The following is a 12,505-nucleotide window of genomic DNA, read 5'->3' on the forward strand; positions in this document are numbered from 1 at the left end:
AATGAAAACAAAGCCGCAATACTAGAAATCTATGCAACTCTAAGTAGCTTAAACCCTCTGCTCGAAATCCTGCATTTCTGGTGAGACATGAAAAACAGCAAGCACAAAACTCCACTTAAAAAAAACACTTGGCCATTCTCTTTCATGTTAAATGCAGATAGCTAAAACATACTTCTCATTTAGAATTTAAAGATAATGAACACGTATGGCAGAAAAACTGCAGTAGCTGCTCTCTTCTGCTCTCATCTTGCACGTGTGAAATGTTCAAGCTGTAATGTACAAACTGCTATAAAAAAATCATCACTACATATGTTCGTGCCTTTTTTATTTTTTTAATTTTTTTTAGGAAAGTTACCAAAGCCTAAAAACCAAAAAAGAACCATACATTTACAATCAGCTAGAATAATAGGACGACTTGCTCCGCTGGTTCTATTAATGCCCAGTCAGCAGAAACTATACATCGCAAGACAATGCAGCAATGATATTATCACAATGCAAACACATGCAGAAAAATAATGATATAGGCTCAAAGAGGGTGCACTCGTGGTTCAGCAGATGAGGTAAATGCAACGCAGTCTAATCTACTGGCTGTCGGTCTAAAGGTTGTCACCCTTTCAGAGAGTCAAGAGATAAATGACACAAGAGGGTGGAGGCTCTGCTTTGCTGTTTCTAGTGAGCACATTTTTCATGCATGCAGTTTGTGACAAATGTCTTGCTTTTCCCTCATTGTAAAATAATGAGTATTTGGAGCCATTAAGCTCCTGCTAACAAGTAATCACCCAAAATAGCTTGCGGCAGAAAAACTATCAATCCTCAGCTGGTGTCAAAGTTCAAAAACGCTGCAACTTTGAAGAGAAAGATGAGAAATAAATGAAGAACAGATCAAACCGGACCAGAGACTGACCTGTTTTGCGTTTTACGATCCCAGAGGGGGAGATGGAGTTTGGGGTGTCAGGGGTCCCAGGTGAAGCCGAAGAGGCCGGGGTGGCTGGAGTGGCGGGGGTTGCGGGGGCAGGTGGAGGAGACAGGGGGGTAGGAACTGCCTTAAACACATCGTCCTTCTGAAAGAGACGAGCAGCGTTGGTATTGGTGATCACTGAGACAGCATAAACAAAGCCTTAATGTCTCAAATGAGTGCAGATTTTTTTCTAATTAATTAAAAACTGGAATAATCTCGACACATAATAATACAGCTGACAATGAAAAGGCGGGAACTGACAGTAACAGCTGTCCAGCTGTCTAGAGCAATACGATCTGGATCACTGTAGACCGTTGGTATCACTAATCCTCAATGTGGCATCTTCTGCCAAAAAACGGGAGAATTCATCTGTTTATGGACTGTCTCTGAAAAGTTGAACAACGACCTGTCAACGTGAAAGCAAAATACAGAAAAGCAGAAACCCCAACAATCATCCATCTATGAGGCAAGTATCCCAGAGTCTTAGGAAGTGTTGGAAAACAATACTGCAAACGCTGAACGACACACACCTCCATCAGTGAGGAAACAAGTTTGTTGTTCGATGAAGCGCATCGTTTAGAGAGGGCTGCTAGGAGGAAAAAAAATGAGAGGAGGCAGGGAGCACTGCAGCAGGAAGGCTGGCAACCACTTCTAAAAGTCGGTGTTGAGGCCTGTACAGCACATGAAAAGTCTCAATACTCCCAATTAATCACTGCTGTAGGCTTGTTCTTGCATGAACTAAAATCTATTAATAACTACGCAGGACCACCTGAGTACTGCGACAAAACGGTGGCTAATGCACAAGTAGCCTGTGCTTAAGTGGTCAAAACTGCAGTATCCATGACAATGACGACCCTGATGAAGGTCACACACAGGAACACGTTGGTCAGCCTCATAATAAAGTTGTTCTTTATAGCAGCGATTCTCAACCAAGGGTGCATATACCCAGGAGCCACCCCTGCAGCTGCCAGGGGGGACAAGAAAATAAAAAAAATAAATAAAATAAAATGAATGAAATGTATTAGCTAGTAGATGTAAACTGATGCTGATCTTTACTGTGTTTAATACATGAAGTGAAGACTTTGAAGGAATTTAATAGAAGGTATTAAGCGCAGTTTTCGGGGAAATGGAAGTTCACGCTGTATCAACATGTCTTCACTTAGAGACTATTTTGGGATATAAAATGTCATCACTTCATAATTTTATCCTACGAGACATTTGTGTGAAATTTTGCCATAATTAGTGTAAGAAATCTGGAGTTCGAGCCAAAAGGAGTTTTGTGTGGTCACAGTGACCAGTAAAGTAAGTAAAGAAATTCCCCTCTGGTGTTTCGAGATACTGAGTTCACAAGAACAGAAGGTCAGGATGGACAGATGGACGGGCAGATGGACGGACAATCCAAAAACACAAAGCCTCTGGCGATGGCTGTCATCTGCAACAGCTAGACAGGAAGTGAAGGAGTCGAAACGGAGTTAAAAGCAGCGGATGAACGTCCAGCTTCCACCACAACAAGTGGCAGTAAGACGAATGCAAACTTAGTGGAAGACACCAAACCTAAACACTGACTATTCCTGGATCACTGTGTCTTATCTGAAAAAATATCCCAACAGTGATTTCTTTTTTTATAACTAACAGTGTTACAACATCCTCTCTAAAACTCTAAAATGAGCAGTGGGGGCACGTCAGACAAAAAAAAGGTTGAGAAACGTCTTCACGCTATTTCCCTTCTGCATCAGCCTCGAAGTTCTGCCAGAAATCCTGATCTCTAATCTGCTGAAATGATCATCCGATTGATCCAAACTGTCAGAAAATGAATCTACAAGTCTCTTAATCGCTTCTTATGTCAAGTTATGTTCCATCTGCGCAGATCTGGAAACTTACAGAAAATTCCAGACCCATGAAGACCTTTGCATGTGATGGCCATTTTTCAGATTTACATTTCGTAGAGCAACAATTACTCCAAAAAAATGACCAAATAATGAATCACTGATGAAAATGATGATTAGTTACTGCTGTTATACAGTATAGGAATGCACATTTTATTAGTACTATCAGTATTAGTAACTATTCACAAACGAATACTTCATTGTAACCATATGAAAGTGATGCGAGGTGAGTCATGCTGACAAACACTGTGTATCCGTCACAATCTCTTCCCTCAATGAACAAATAATGAATAATTTCTGACATATTACAAACAAAATGAAGGGGGCCGTTAATAGAAGTGTTTATCAAACAACAGGTGGTTGAGCGACAGCCAGAGCCGATAATCAGGTCTTTTCATTATGTGGCTTATTGACAAATGCATTCACCATGGTGATTCACCATACAATTACTGCGCCTTTGTGCAACAGTGTTTTTCCAACCATTGAATAAACAATAGGCACTGACACGCCGACAGGAGCTCTAACAGTCTTATTATATTCAGCGTGTGCAGGTTATGTGGGTTTAGAACATTTGATAGGTTACAAACCATTTCAATGACTTTTACACTGTGCAAGAAAGGGAAGCCTGCAGGCAATTGGTCTTTCATAACCACGGCATCAGTCATCTGCTTTGTATTTTATCAAAATGACATCCCATGAAACTGTCAATTTGTTGTTGCACAAATGCCACTTATGAATTTAGTGATTTATAGACTCTGATGTCCGAATTAGGAAGTGTAAGGTGGATTTTACCTTTTCTGTTTTGTCTCCCTGTCCCTTGGTAGCGACTTGTTCTTTAATGACCGGCGCCTCGTCGTCGTCGCTGTCCAGGATCTGACGGCTGCGTTTGGCAACCTTCTTGATGGGTGAATCAGCTTCCTGGACGCCGTTCTGCACCTTCAGAGGGCTTTTGGCAGGTCTGGATCCAAGCACAGAAACACAGTTAAGACACCATGTAATTCACATAAATAATGCCATACGCCTCATTTATACAAAACCGCTCAAAAGCACTGCCACAAGGTGCTATGTTAAGTATTACAAAGAGGAGTAAAATCAATTCCAAAAGCAATAAAAAAAACAACCGAGACATATAAAAATCAAGGCAAGAGTCATAAAAGAGAGGTCAAAGCAATGATGAAAAGATCATTACACAAAGACAGGAGTATTAAAGTGAGTTTTAAGACATACTTTAGATGATACAGTTTAGCGATAACGCACACTATCATCAAAGCAGCTCACAGATGAGAGACAGAAGCTATCGGCTCTTTTGGTTATATGTAACTACTGGCCACAAAAAGTTTTACTATGCAAAAGAGATCTATGATTCAGAGTGATTCCAAGATAACTGCACATACTCCAGCTGTCTGTGGGGCTGCAACACAAAAACGTTTGAAAATTCGCTGATGCACTGATATGATTTACTCTTCTTCCCAGCTACATTGGCCAACCTCAGCCAAAAAACAGCAACCAAGGTTGCTGTTTTTTGGCATTTTTTGCTAAGATCACAGTTTAATGAAGTGGCATATTCCTTCCAAAAAAAAAAAGTTCACAGAATTCTCAATTCCTCAAATATCCTAACATAGTAGTAGAAACATTATCTCTGGGTTCAGTTGAGAAGGGAGATCTGTATCAGAGTTTTTAGTGCCAGCAGCTACAAAATCAATGCAAATGGACATGACTTTCTCCTGTAGACCTTCATCTGACAGGAACTTCTGTAGATCAGATAACATTTATCCTTAGGGGAAATAGTATAGCAGAAGTTGCAGCACAAAGTAGAAATGAGTGCAAATATAAAATATCAATGAAAGGTGCAGGTCTAAAATGATCAATAAACAGATTCCCAATATACACAACGCCAAAAATATAAACAAGGTTAACAGTAAGGATCATGAGTTGCTAACATCTCAAGTTGCTTCTGGGTGAGTTGTACATAGATATATATGAGAAATGTCATATGTTGTAGCCATTTGTGTAAAACATCAACCTCAAGTACAGGTAAGTGTAGTTCAATGATTATGTCCATAATAGTGCACTTATTGTCCCAATCAGATGGATATAGTTAACCCTTGCACATGCAACCCTTCAATAACCTCCCGTTCCGTTTAACTGTAAAGAAAAGCTTACTTTTTCACCGGTTCATCTGTAGTTTTCTTCGGAACATCCTTGTCTTTGCTCTTGGGCTGAAAGAAAGATCTGATGGGAGAAGACAAACAGACACAAACAGGAAGCAGTTAGTAGCCTTGCTACCATCTTGCTAGCTTTAGAAGGCACAACAAGCCTACGGTAGCTAGCGTTAAAGTGCTTTCATCTAGCTGCTTGGATCTTACGGCTGAACGGACAAGGTTTAGGCCACAGACTTGACCCGTTAGTCGGTACATTTAGCTCACAAGAGTTTGGCTTCTGTCTCCACTGTTGGAAGAGAAAGTGAATCACTATTAACTCACCAAAACAGACGTTGAAGACTAACGTATGCTAATGCCTACTCCAAGGCAAAACAGTTAACGCTAAAAGTCCACTAGCTAACGTTACGCTTTCCTATCGGCACTTTGAGACCCCTAATCACAATTTAGAATGCATTCAACTAGCTTGTAAATTAATGAATGCTAACATAGATTCAGACGTCACCTAGCAAAGACTACGACTAACAGCAAGCTAAACAGAAACCACTCTGCGTTTATCTACTCTGTACTCACGCAATGCTCCGCTGCATGTTGTCTTCAAAGTCTTGCTTCACCTGGTGCTAACTTAAGACTAATATTTGAATTATAGCACAGGTCCAACATCAACACACAAAACACCAACTCCCGCGCTGCACAACGACAAAATACTTGGAATATTCGGCGCCAAAATGACATCTCAACCAAAGGTTGTCTCAAGACAAGAGGAGTTACTCGTTAGCTAAAATTCGACCCGTTTTCCGGTCTGCACGCGTAGCCGTTATGATAAAGACACGCGCTGTTGGGTTTGAGTTTTCACGGTTGGAGGTTGGTTGTTGCTACGTTGACTTTGTACAATGAAAAGAAGAAAAGAGTGGACACGATAGCACTGACAATCTGTCTTGAATACACCACGAAAATATAATTCACTAACACACAGGAAGCGTAACTTTATTATGTTCGGTTTTTCTTTTATATTGTTTGCCAATATTAAAAGACGACACAGTGGTATTAAGAATGAAGCGTACCAGAAACCAGCATGATTATGTGTTAAGTTAAATACAGGTGAAGTTTAAAAAGATGACGGTAAAACCTAAAGCACATGCAAATGGAATAATGTAATGAGGCATTAAGCTATTTATTTGAAACAATAATGGCAAAACCCTATCCTGCAGTTTTCCCAGTAAACTGACGTGGATTTAGGGTACCCAGAAAATATAACTGAGTAACACCTCTTCATTTAACACTCTTCTCAGCTCTGACTCTCTCCCGGGAAAGCTGTGCTGTGAAAAGTTTGTGGCGCGCCAAAGATACTACTGCCCCCTGCTGCTTCGGATGGTAACTGCAGACACCAACGGCTGGTCCTGATGCTGCAGAAGCTGACATGAAAGCTCCTTTCATGAAAATTTCACAGCGGCTGTTTGAATGCATCATTTATGCAGCTCTTATTATTTTCATGAAGCCCGGGGAAGGAGGGCGAGGAATGCAAGACAAACAGCTGAATAATGTAAGTTGAGTGCACTGCTTTATTTACTCAAACACAAGAGCCATGTTGTTAATTGTTTACAAGTGCAATTCCCCTACTGTGGCGTGAAGTGCTGACAAAAGAAAATCAGCTTCCCCAATATTTCTATCAAATAAAAATACACACATCGCAGTCCAACTCAATAAATACAAAGTCTGTGCATCACAGGCAGTGAATAATAAACTACTGTACAATGAGCTAAAAGAGCACATAGGCTATTTGGGAGATTTGAGGAGAGAAAGCAGTCCATCTGTTGTAGTTTGATCCTCTTCTTCACTCTCTCTCCCCCATCTGTGCCTCACTCCCCACTCTCCCCTCCTCTCCTTGAATCTCAGTCTGCTTCACTCCACCAAACAGGCTTCGACTGATGTGGTTCAGATCCCACCCTGCGGGGCTCTTGTGCGGCCAGCCGTTAGCGCTGACGTGGAGGGCCGAGGCCAGAGGTGGGAGGCCTGACTCCCTTAGCTCCCTCAGCTCCCTCAGGCTGGCCCCTGGACGTGCAGGGGCGGAGATGAAGGGGAAGTGGCCGTGGAGAGCGCGGGGCGTCGGGATGGGCTTGGGGAGGCAGCACGGGAGCCAGAGGGGGTAAGGGACAGACTGGACTGCTGTCGGGACACAGAGAGAGTCGCATCAATCACAAAGTGCAAAAGAAATTGTCTGCATGAGTGACAGAATGCCAGAGGTGGAGAAGGTCTTAGAGAGTACTCAAACCACAAGGCCTCACTAACGCTGTTAAATATATGTAGTGGATTAAAAAGTAGAATATTTATATTGTACTTAAGTGCAGTACTTGAGTAAATGTACTCAGTTACTGCACAATGCCTCCTGAGACATAAATGACATTTATCAATATTCATACATTAACAAACCAAAATATATAAAACCAACACCCAAAATGCACCTGAAGCAAATACAAGCAAAGATACTTTGAGCTAAGATGTTTTGACAACACAAATCTCATTTGATGTATCTAATGTAATATTCTATTGCCTTTATTTAATCAGATCGGTGCACAACCGATGGGGTTCTGACCAATAACTCAATAAATTCAGAATAATAAACCTGCTGTATTCCAGTTTTCAAGGTGCATAGAAGTCTTTGGTGTTGATGCTCAAAAAGTACCACAGTTACATCACTGATGCTTGAATTTATTCATTTTGAAAACCCCCAGAATCTGTCTTCAAGGTCAAGATCGAACTCCAGTCCTGCCTTATTTTCCATCGCACACACTGTGTTTCATCTTGAAACAGAAAAAAATATCATACCAGCGAGGCACGGCAGGAAAGCAGTTTGTGACTTTTGCCGAAGGAAACTTCAGCACTTGTGAAAGCTGCAGCATACGAGTGTTAAACTGTGAGTTCTGTGATGTCAAACTGACTTAATGTGAGGAGGATGGAACAGTGGAAAGCCGCATTTTAACCGTAAAGGCTAATACTGCAGGTAATGCCATCACTGCAGGTACTTCATCAACAGGGTACCAACAATGAAGTGAAGTATTGTTTAAGCAGCCAGAGCATCGTGTATCAGATCTCTGTCTGCCACTGTTGCCCAGAAACTATTAAAAACACCATCCTGCCTCTGTGAATACCAAACATCTATCAATCCACAGCTGAAAATAGTCCCCCGAAAACACACAGATTACTCCTGTCTGAGAAGTGTTTGCTGCAGATCAAAGTGCCCAGCTGTTTCACATAATTACTGAGACAATTAAAAAATTAAATACATGCGTGTATTAATGTGGGTCTGCAGGTTTTTATAGAATATATAACGTGTATGAATCACCAATATGACTTCATATTTCCTCTTTTTCCTAGTTGAATACGTTGCAATCTCTGGTTTTGATAATACAAGTGGCCTTTCCTATACTAAAAGGAAACTACAGATTTGTTTTTAAGGTTAATGTGCTCAGTAGGAACCAATGTGCTTTGGGTTGAGAGCCACAGAAAGTGCAGATAAGTCAGAAAATTTTGAGAGATGAAAGCAACATGCTATCATTTTGGGTATTTTTGTGGGATTTTTTGAAAATAAGAAGAATCTAGAATAACATCTTATCCTTCGACTCTTAGATCCAATATCTGGGTTTTTCTCTCACAGGGACAATAAAAAAAGGCGTCTGCACACTGTGAGACTCGTCTGTACCCTGCAGACGAACCTGAATCACTGATTGGTGCGCTCTTACCTCTGTCCATCACTGACCCTGCTCCTCCACACAGAGGAACACCGCTCTCAGCGGGGAGGAGAGGAATGGGAAGGGGGCCGCTCTGTACCAGCTGGAGGGTGGATGGACGGGTGGAGGATGAGATGGGAGGATGGTTGAAATGGGAACATGGAGCGTTCAGTAAAACATAGTCTGACGCTGTGTGCACAAAACATCAAGAAGACCAGGTGAAGTTTTGAAGTATTACTGATTTGACTTTTAAATGTTCTGTGGATGAAAGTAGTTCAGAGGAGGCAGAGAAGCACTTTGGATGATTAAGACATTAACTGAACAGCAGGAAGGTGTTCCTGATATTTTGTACACTGGTGGCCTCATTTATAATTGAAATATGGTACAAAATTAACTACGATACATGATATATTAAGAGTTTTATTCCAAACTGGGGCGTTTTTTTCCCCAAACAGTCAAAGTGCATCCCCACTGATCCCAGCTCTGACAGAAGGAATCATATAATTAAACAAAGTGTGGTGTTTTCTACAGGACAGCAGGTAACCTAAGCCCTCGGTTTGCCTGCGAACATTACATAACTTTAACACACTGACTCCCCTCTACATTAGAGGATCAGTCAGTTTCATATTAAATGATAAACTCCTAATAATAATTTCTATTCAAGTCCGCCAGTTTTATATTAAATGATGAAGTTGATTTAAAAAAAGTAAGTTTTTAAAAATTAAATGAAACAGTTAAAGTGATTAATTTTTAGCATTTTTGGAATAAAACTCTTCTTAAAGGATTACACCCATGTTCTGGAAAACTGATCAAACTGCAGCTTAAGCGATGAGGAAAGTGAAAAAATAAGTTTACAGGGTTTTTAAATCATTTTTTATAACAGGTGATATAAGCTAGAAGCCAGTTTTCCACACAGTGAGGTCCTTTAAGCTGTGCTACGAGCTGCAAAGAAGTGGTGATGACCTGATGGCCGGCCGGCGGTGGGTGTCCTGGATAGTTGACCAGAATGAGTTTGCTGAAGTTGAACTTGTAGGTGAATCTTTTCCCTTTGGTCTTGTGCAGGATGCGTTTGTTGTAGTAGTATCTGGAAGTGAAACGCTTTCTGTGTCAGACTGCACTCTGGCTGTGTCTACGCACTCATGTTCTTGCAGGGCACTTTAGATTAAAGTGCATGTGTTGCGTCTGTGGCCATTTCAGATGTAAAATTTTAATCTGACGACACATGTTTGAGGAGTACATTTTATTGGCAGCATCTGGCCGGGGGAGAAGCTGCACAGAGAGGGATGACAGCTCATGGGTGTTTCTGTGTGTGTGAATGCTGCATGAGTTCAGTATAAACATGTCGACTCGACTCGAGCATTTTGCATCACCTGAGCGCCCGGCTGAGCTTGTCGTAGTTCATGTGCGGCTTGCCTTTCCTCTCCCCCCAGAGCCTGGCCAGCCTCTCGGGGTCCCGGATGATGAACTCGCCCCACTCCCCTCCCCAGCCGATGGCGCCGCCCTCGCCCCGCCCCAGCAGCTCCAGCAGGAAGTGCCACAGCTGGACCTGCCTGGAGCCGGGCGACCAGGCTGGTTTGTAGGCCCAGTCGGGGAACAGCACTGCTGGAGAGACATGAGGAAGTGTTGTCAATGAATGAAGCTACTGACATGCTGCCCACTGCTCATGAACGTTAAGGTGTTGTCCCTGCCAGTGAGGGTTTTCATGAAGCTTCGTCGTACACAGAGGCAAATATTCTAGTTTTTACTCTTCTACATTTGATCACTTTAATCACTTGTTGGTTTGCAGATTCAGATAACTTAAAAAACAGAAAAGCATAATTCACAAATAAACACTGATGTAATATTACAGATTAAGACAAAGAGAAGTTGCCAGCACAAAAATCGTATAAATGAGCCACTCTGCATATAAAGTACTTTTACTTGTGGTTCTTTAAGTGTATTTTGATGCAAATAATTTTACTTTTGCGGAAGTAAAAATATGAATGCATGAACTCAAAGAGTATTTCTGCACACTGTGATATTACTACTTTTAATTAGGTTCAAGATCTGAGTATTTTTCCACCTTTATAATGAGAATGACACATTTGTTTCAACATGATCAGAGTAAAGTAAACATGAGTTTACGCTGATGAAGACACACTTTATGATACAACAGTTGCTGCATTATTAAAAAGCTGCTAATGCAACCTTGTGCTGCAGATCCTGCCTCCAGACAGGCCGACGTGCTGAGAGACCTTCATCCACACTGATTATCTGTTTGTCCATTTGTTCATTCCTTTCTTTCTGCAACAATGTGTCACCAATGACTGTTCAATGTTGACAAAACACGACAAAATGAGCAATTAACACGTTCGTTTGAAGCAGAGAAGTTGGTGAATAATTCTTTCAGCTAGACGTGTCATGCAAAACACTAGCTCGGGCCAAACGGGACACGTGCAATTATTTTGTTTGTGATCCCCTCTTGTGATCGTGATGCTTTGTTTTCATGTGAGCACAAACTAATCACTCCGTCATTATGAGAAAACGATCTCAAGCTCATTAAGTTAAGCTCACAACATGATTATTTATTGGGTCATGCTCATGTACATATATTCAACATTAACCAGTTAGTAGCATAATATGCATATATGTGGAATATGCATATTAGTAGCATATTGGTTATTTGTGCCACTTATTAATGCCTTACTCTGCATGACAATATTCGACAACTACTCCGTCATTAACAAAGAGCTTTCCCTCAATATCTTCCTAATTGCTGCTCATTGGCTGCAAGTCAGGAAGTTGTTTCTAATCATTAATAACGCTAACCCCCAGAATGAGGCCTTTTTAAGTGGACCTTAATATAAAGTGCTGCCTAGATGTGTGTAGACTTTTCATTTAGACATGACATTTAAAGAAAGGTTAATGGAGTTCATGCACCTCACGTCCTGCTTCTTCAGTTTAGCTCCTAAAGGCTTGAGGCTTTGCAGCAGTGGTTAGCTCAGCGCTAACCAGCAGCGTAATGAAGGCCGAGTGAAAAAACAAATGATTTGTTGTGTTGAGATTACTAACTGATATCTTGTGAAAAGGAAATCATTGTTTTGTAATGTCAAGAAAGCAACTTTATTTTGTGATCTTGAGAAATAAACAAACAAGCAAAAAGATGTCCGCTCTGGCTCTCCGTAGCTGATGCCACACCTTCGATTTTAACTTGCGCAAAGTAGAGAAAAGTGACTGTGATTGTGCTAAAGGGGGCGCTAAAAATCACAGGTAAAAGCAGGTAACTGCAGGCAACTTGTAATTGTAACAACATTAATGTTAATAATAATAATAATGATAAAGGTGTGTCTATGTTTTTCGTGGTTTTATCTATTTCTAACATGATACTGTGCTACAGGCAGATGCACACTGCAAATAATAAATATATAATAACTCTTATATAAATGTGACTGATCTCCCACACAGATAGCAGCCCACACACCGTAAATTACTGAACACACTTACTTCGACTCCAGTAAGGCGATGGAAGGTGTTCTGCTGAAGAGCTGCAGCCGCACTGCATCTGAAGACACAGCACAGAACAAGAGCCCGCAAAACTACTCAGTGCCTTCATCACTGTCATCATCATCAGATTGACGTTAGAGAAGTGAGAGTAGAGAAAAGGCTGAAAACAAACATTCACTATCTGTCATCTGGTGTCAAACCAGCCATTAGAACACAGCACAACTGATCCCACCAGCTCCTGCTCTCAGTATCACTTATGAAATTAAATCATTTTCACACATATTAGTTTAA

General features: G+C 41.1%; 2 protein-coding genes across 2 annotated transcripts in view; both read right to left on the reverse strand.

The window, feature by feature from the left end:
* The window catches only part of lig1 (ligase I, DNA, ATP-dependent), a 44,159-nt gene extending 38,449 nt beyond the window's left edge, over positions 1-5,710 (reverse strand). The window contains exons 1-4 of the mRNA XM_041949017.1: positions 5,577-5,710; positions 5,008-5,076; positions 3,637-3,802; positions 905-1,061 (exon numbers count right to left, since the gene is read on the reverse strand). Coding sequence (XP_041804951.1) covers positions 905-1,061; positions 3,637-3,802; positions 5,008-5,076; positions 5,577-5,593 — 409 coding nt within the window. The 5' untranslated portion in view covers positions 5,594-5,710. The remainder of the gene's footprint in view (positions 1-904; positions 1,062-3,636; positions 3,803-5,007; positions 5,077-5,576) is intronic.
* A 1,127-nt stretch (positions 5,711-6,837) lies between these two features.
* LOC121615596 (ETS translocation variant 3-like protein) lies at positions 6,838-12,272 on the reverse strand. The gene is made up of 5 exons (XM_041949984.1): positions 12,215-12,272; positions 10,102-10,333; positions 9,695-9,815; positions 8,744-8,834; positions 6,838-7,169 (listed from the first exon to the last, which is right to left on the reverse strand). The coding sequence occupies exons 1-5, from the start codon at positions 12,270-12,272 to the stop codon at positions 6,838-6,840; spliced, it is 834 nt and encodes a 277-aa protein (XP_041805918.1).
* Positions 12,273-12,505: the final 233 nt, after the last annotated feature.

The sequence above is a fragment of the Chelmon rostratus genome, chromosome 12 (genome assembly GCF_017976325.1).
Source record: "Chelmon rostratus isolate fCheRos1 chromosome 12, fCheRos1.pri, whole genome shotgun sequence".
Lineage (NCBI taxonomy): Eukaryota > Metazoa > Chordata > Actinopteri > Chaetodontiformes > Chaetodontidae > Chelmon > Chelmon rostratus.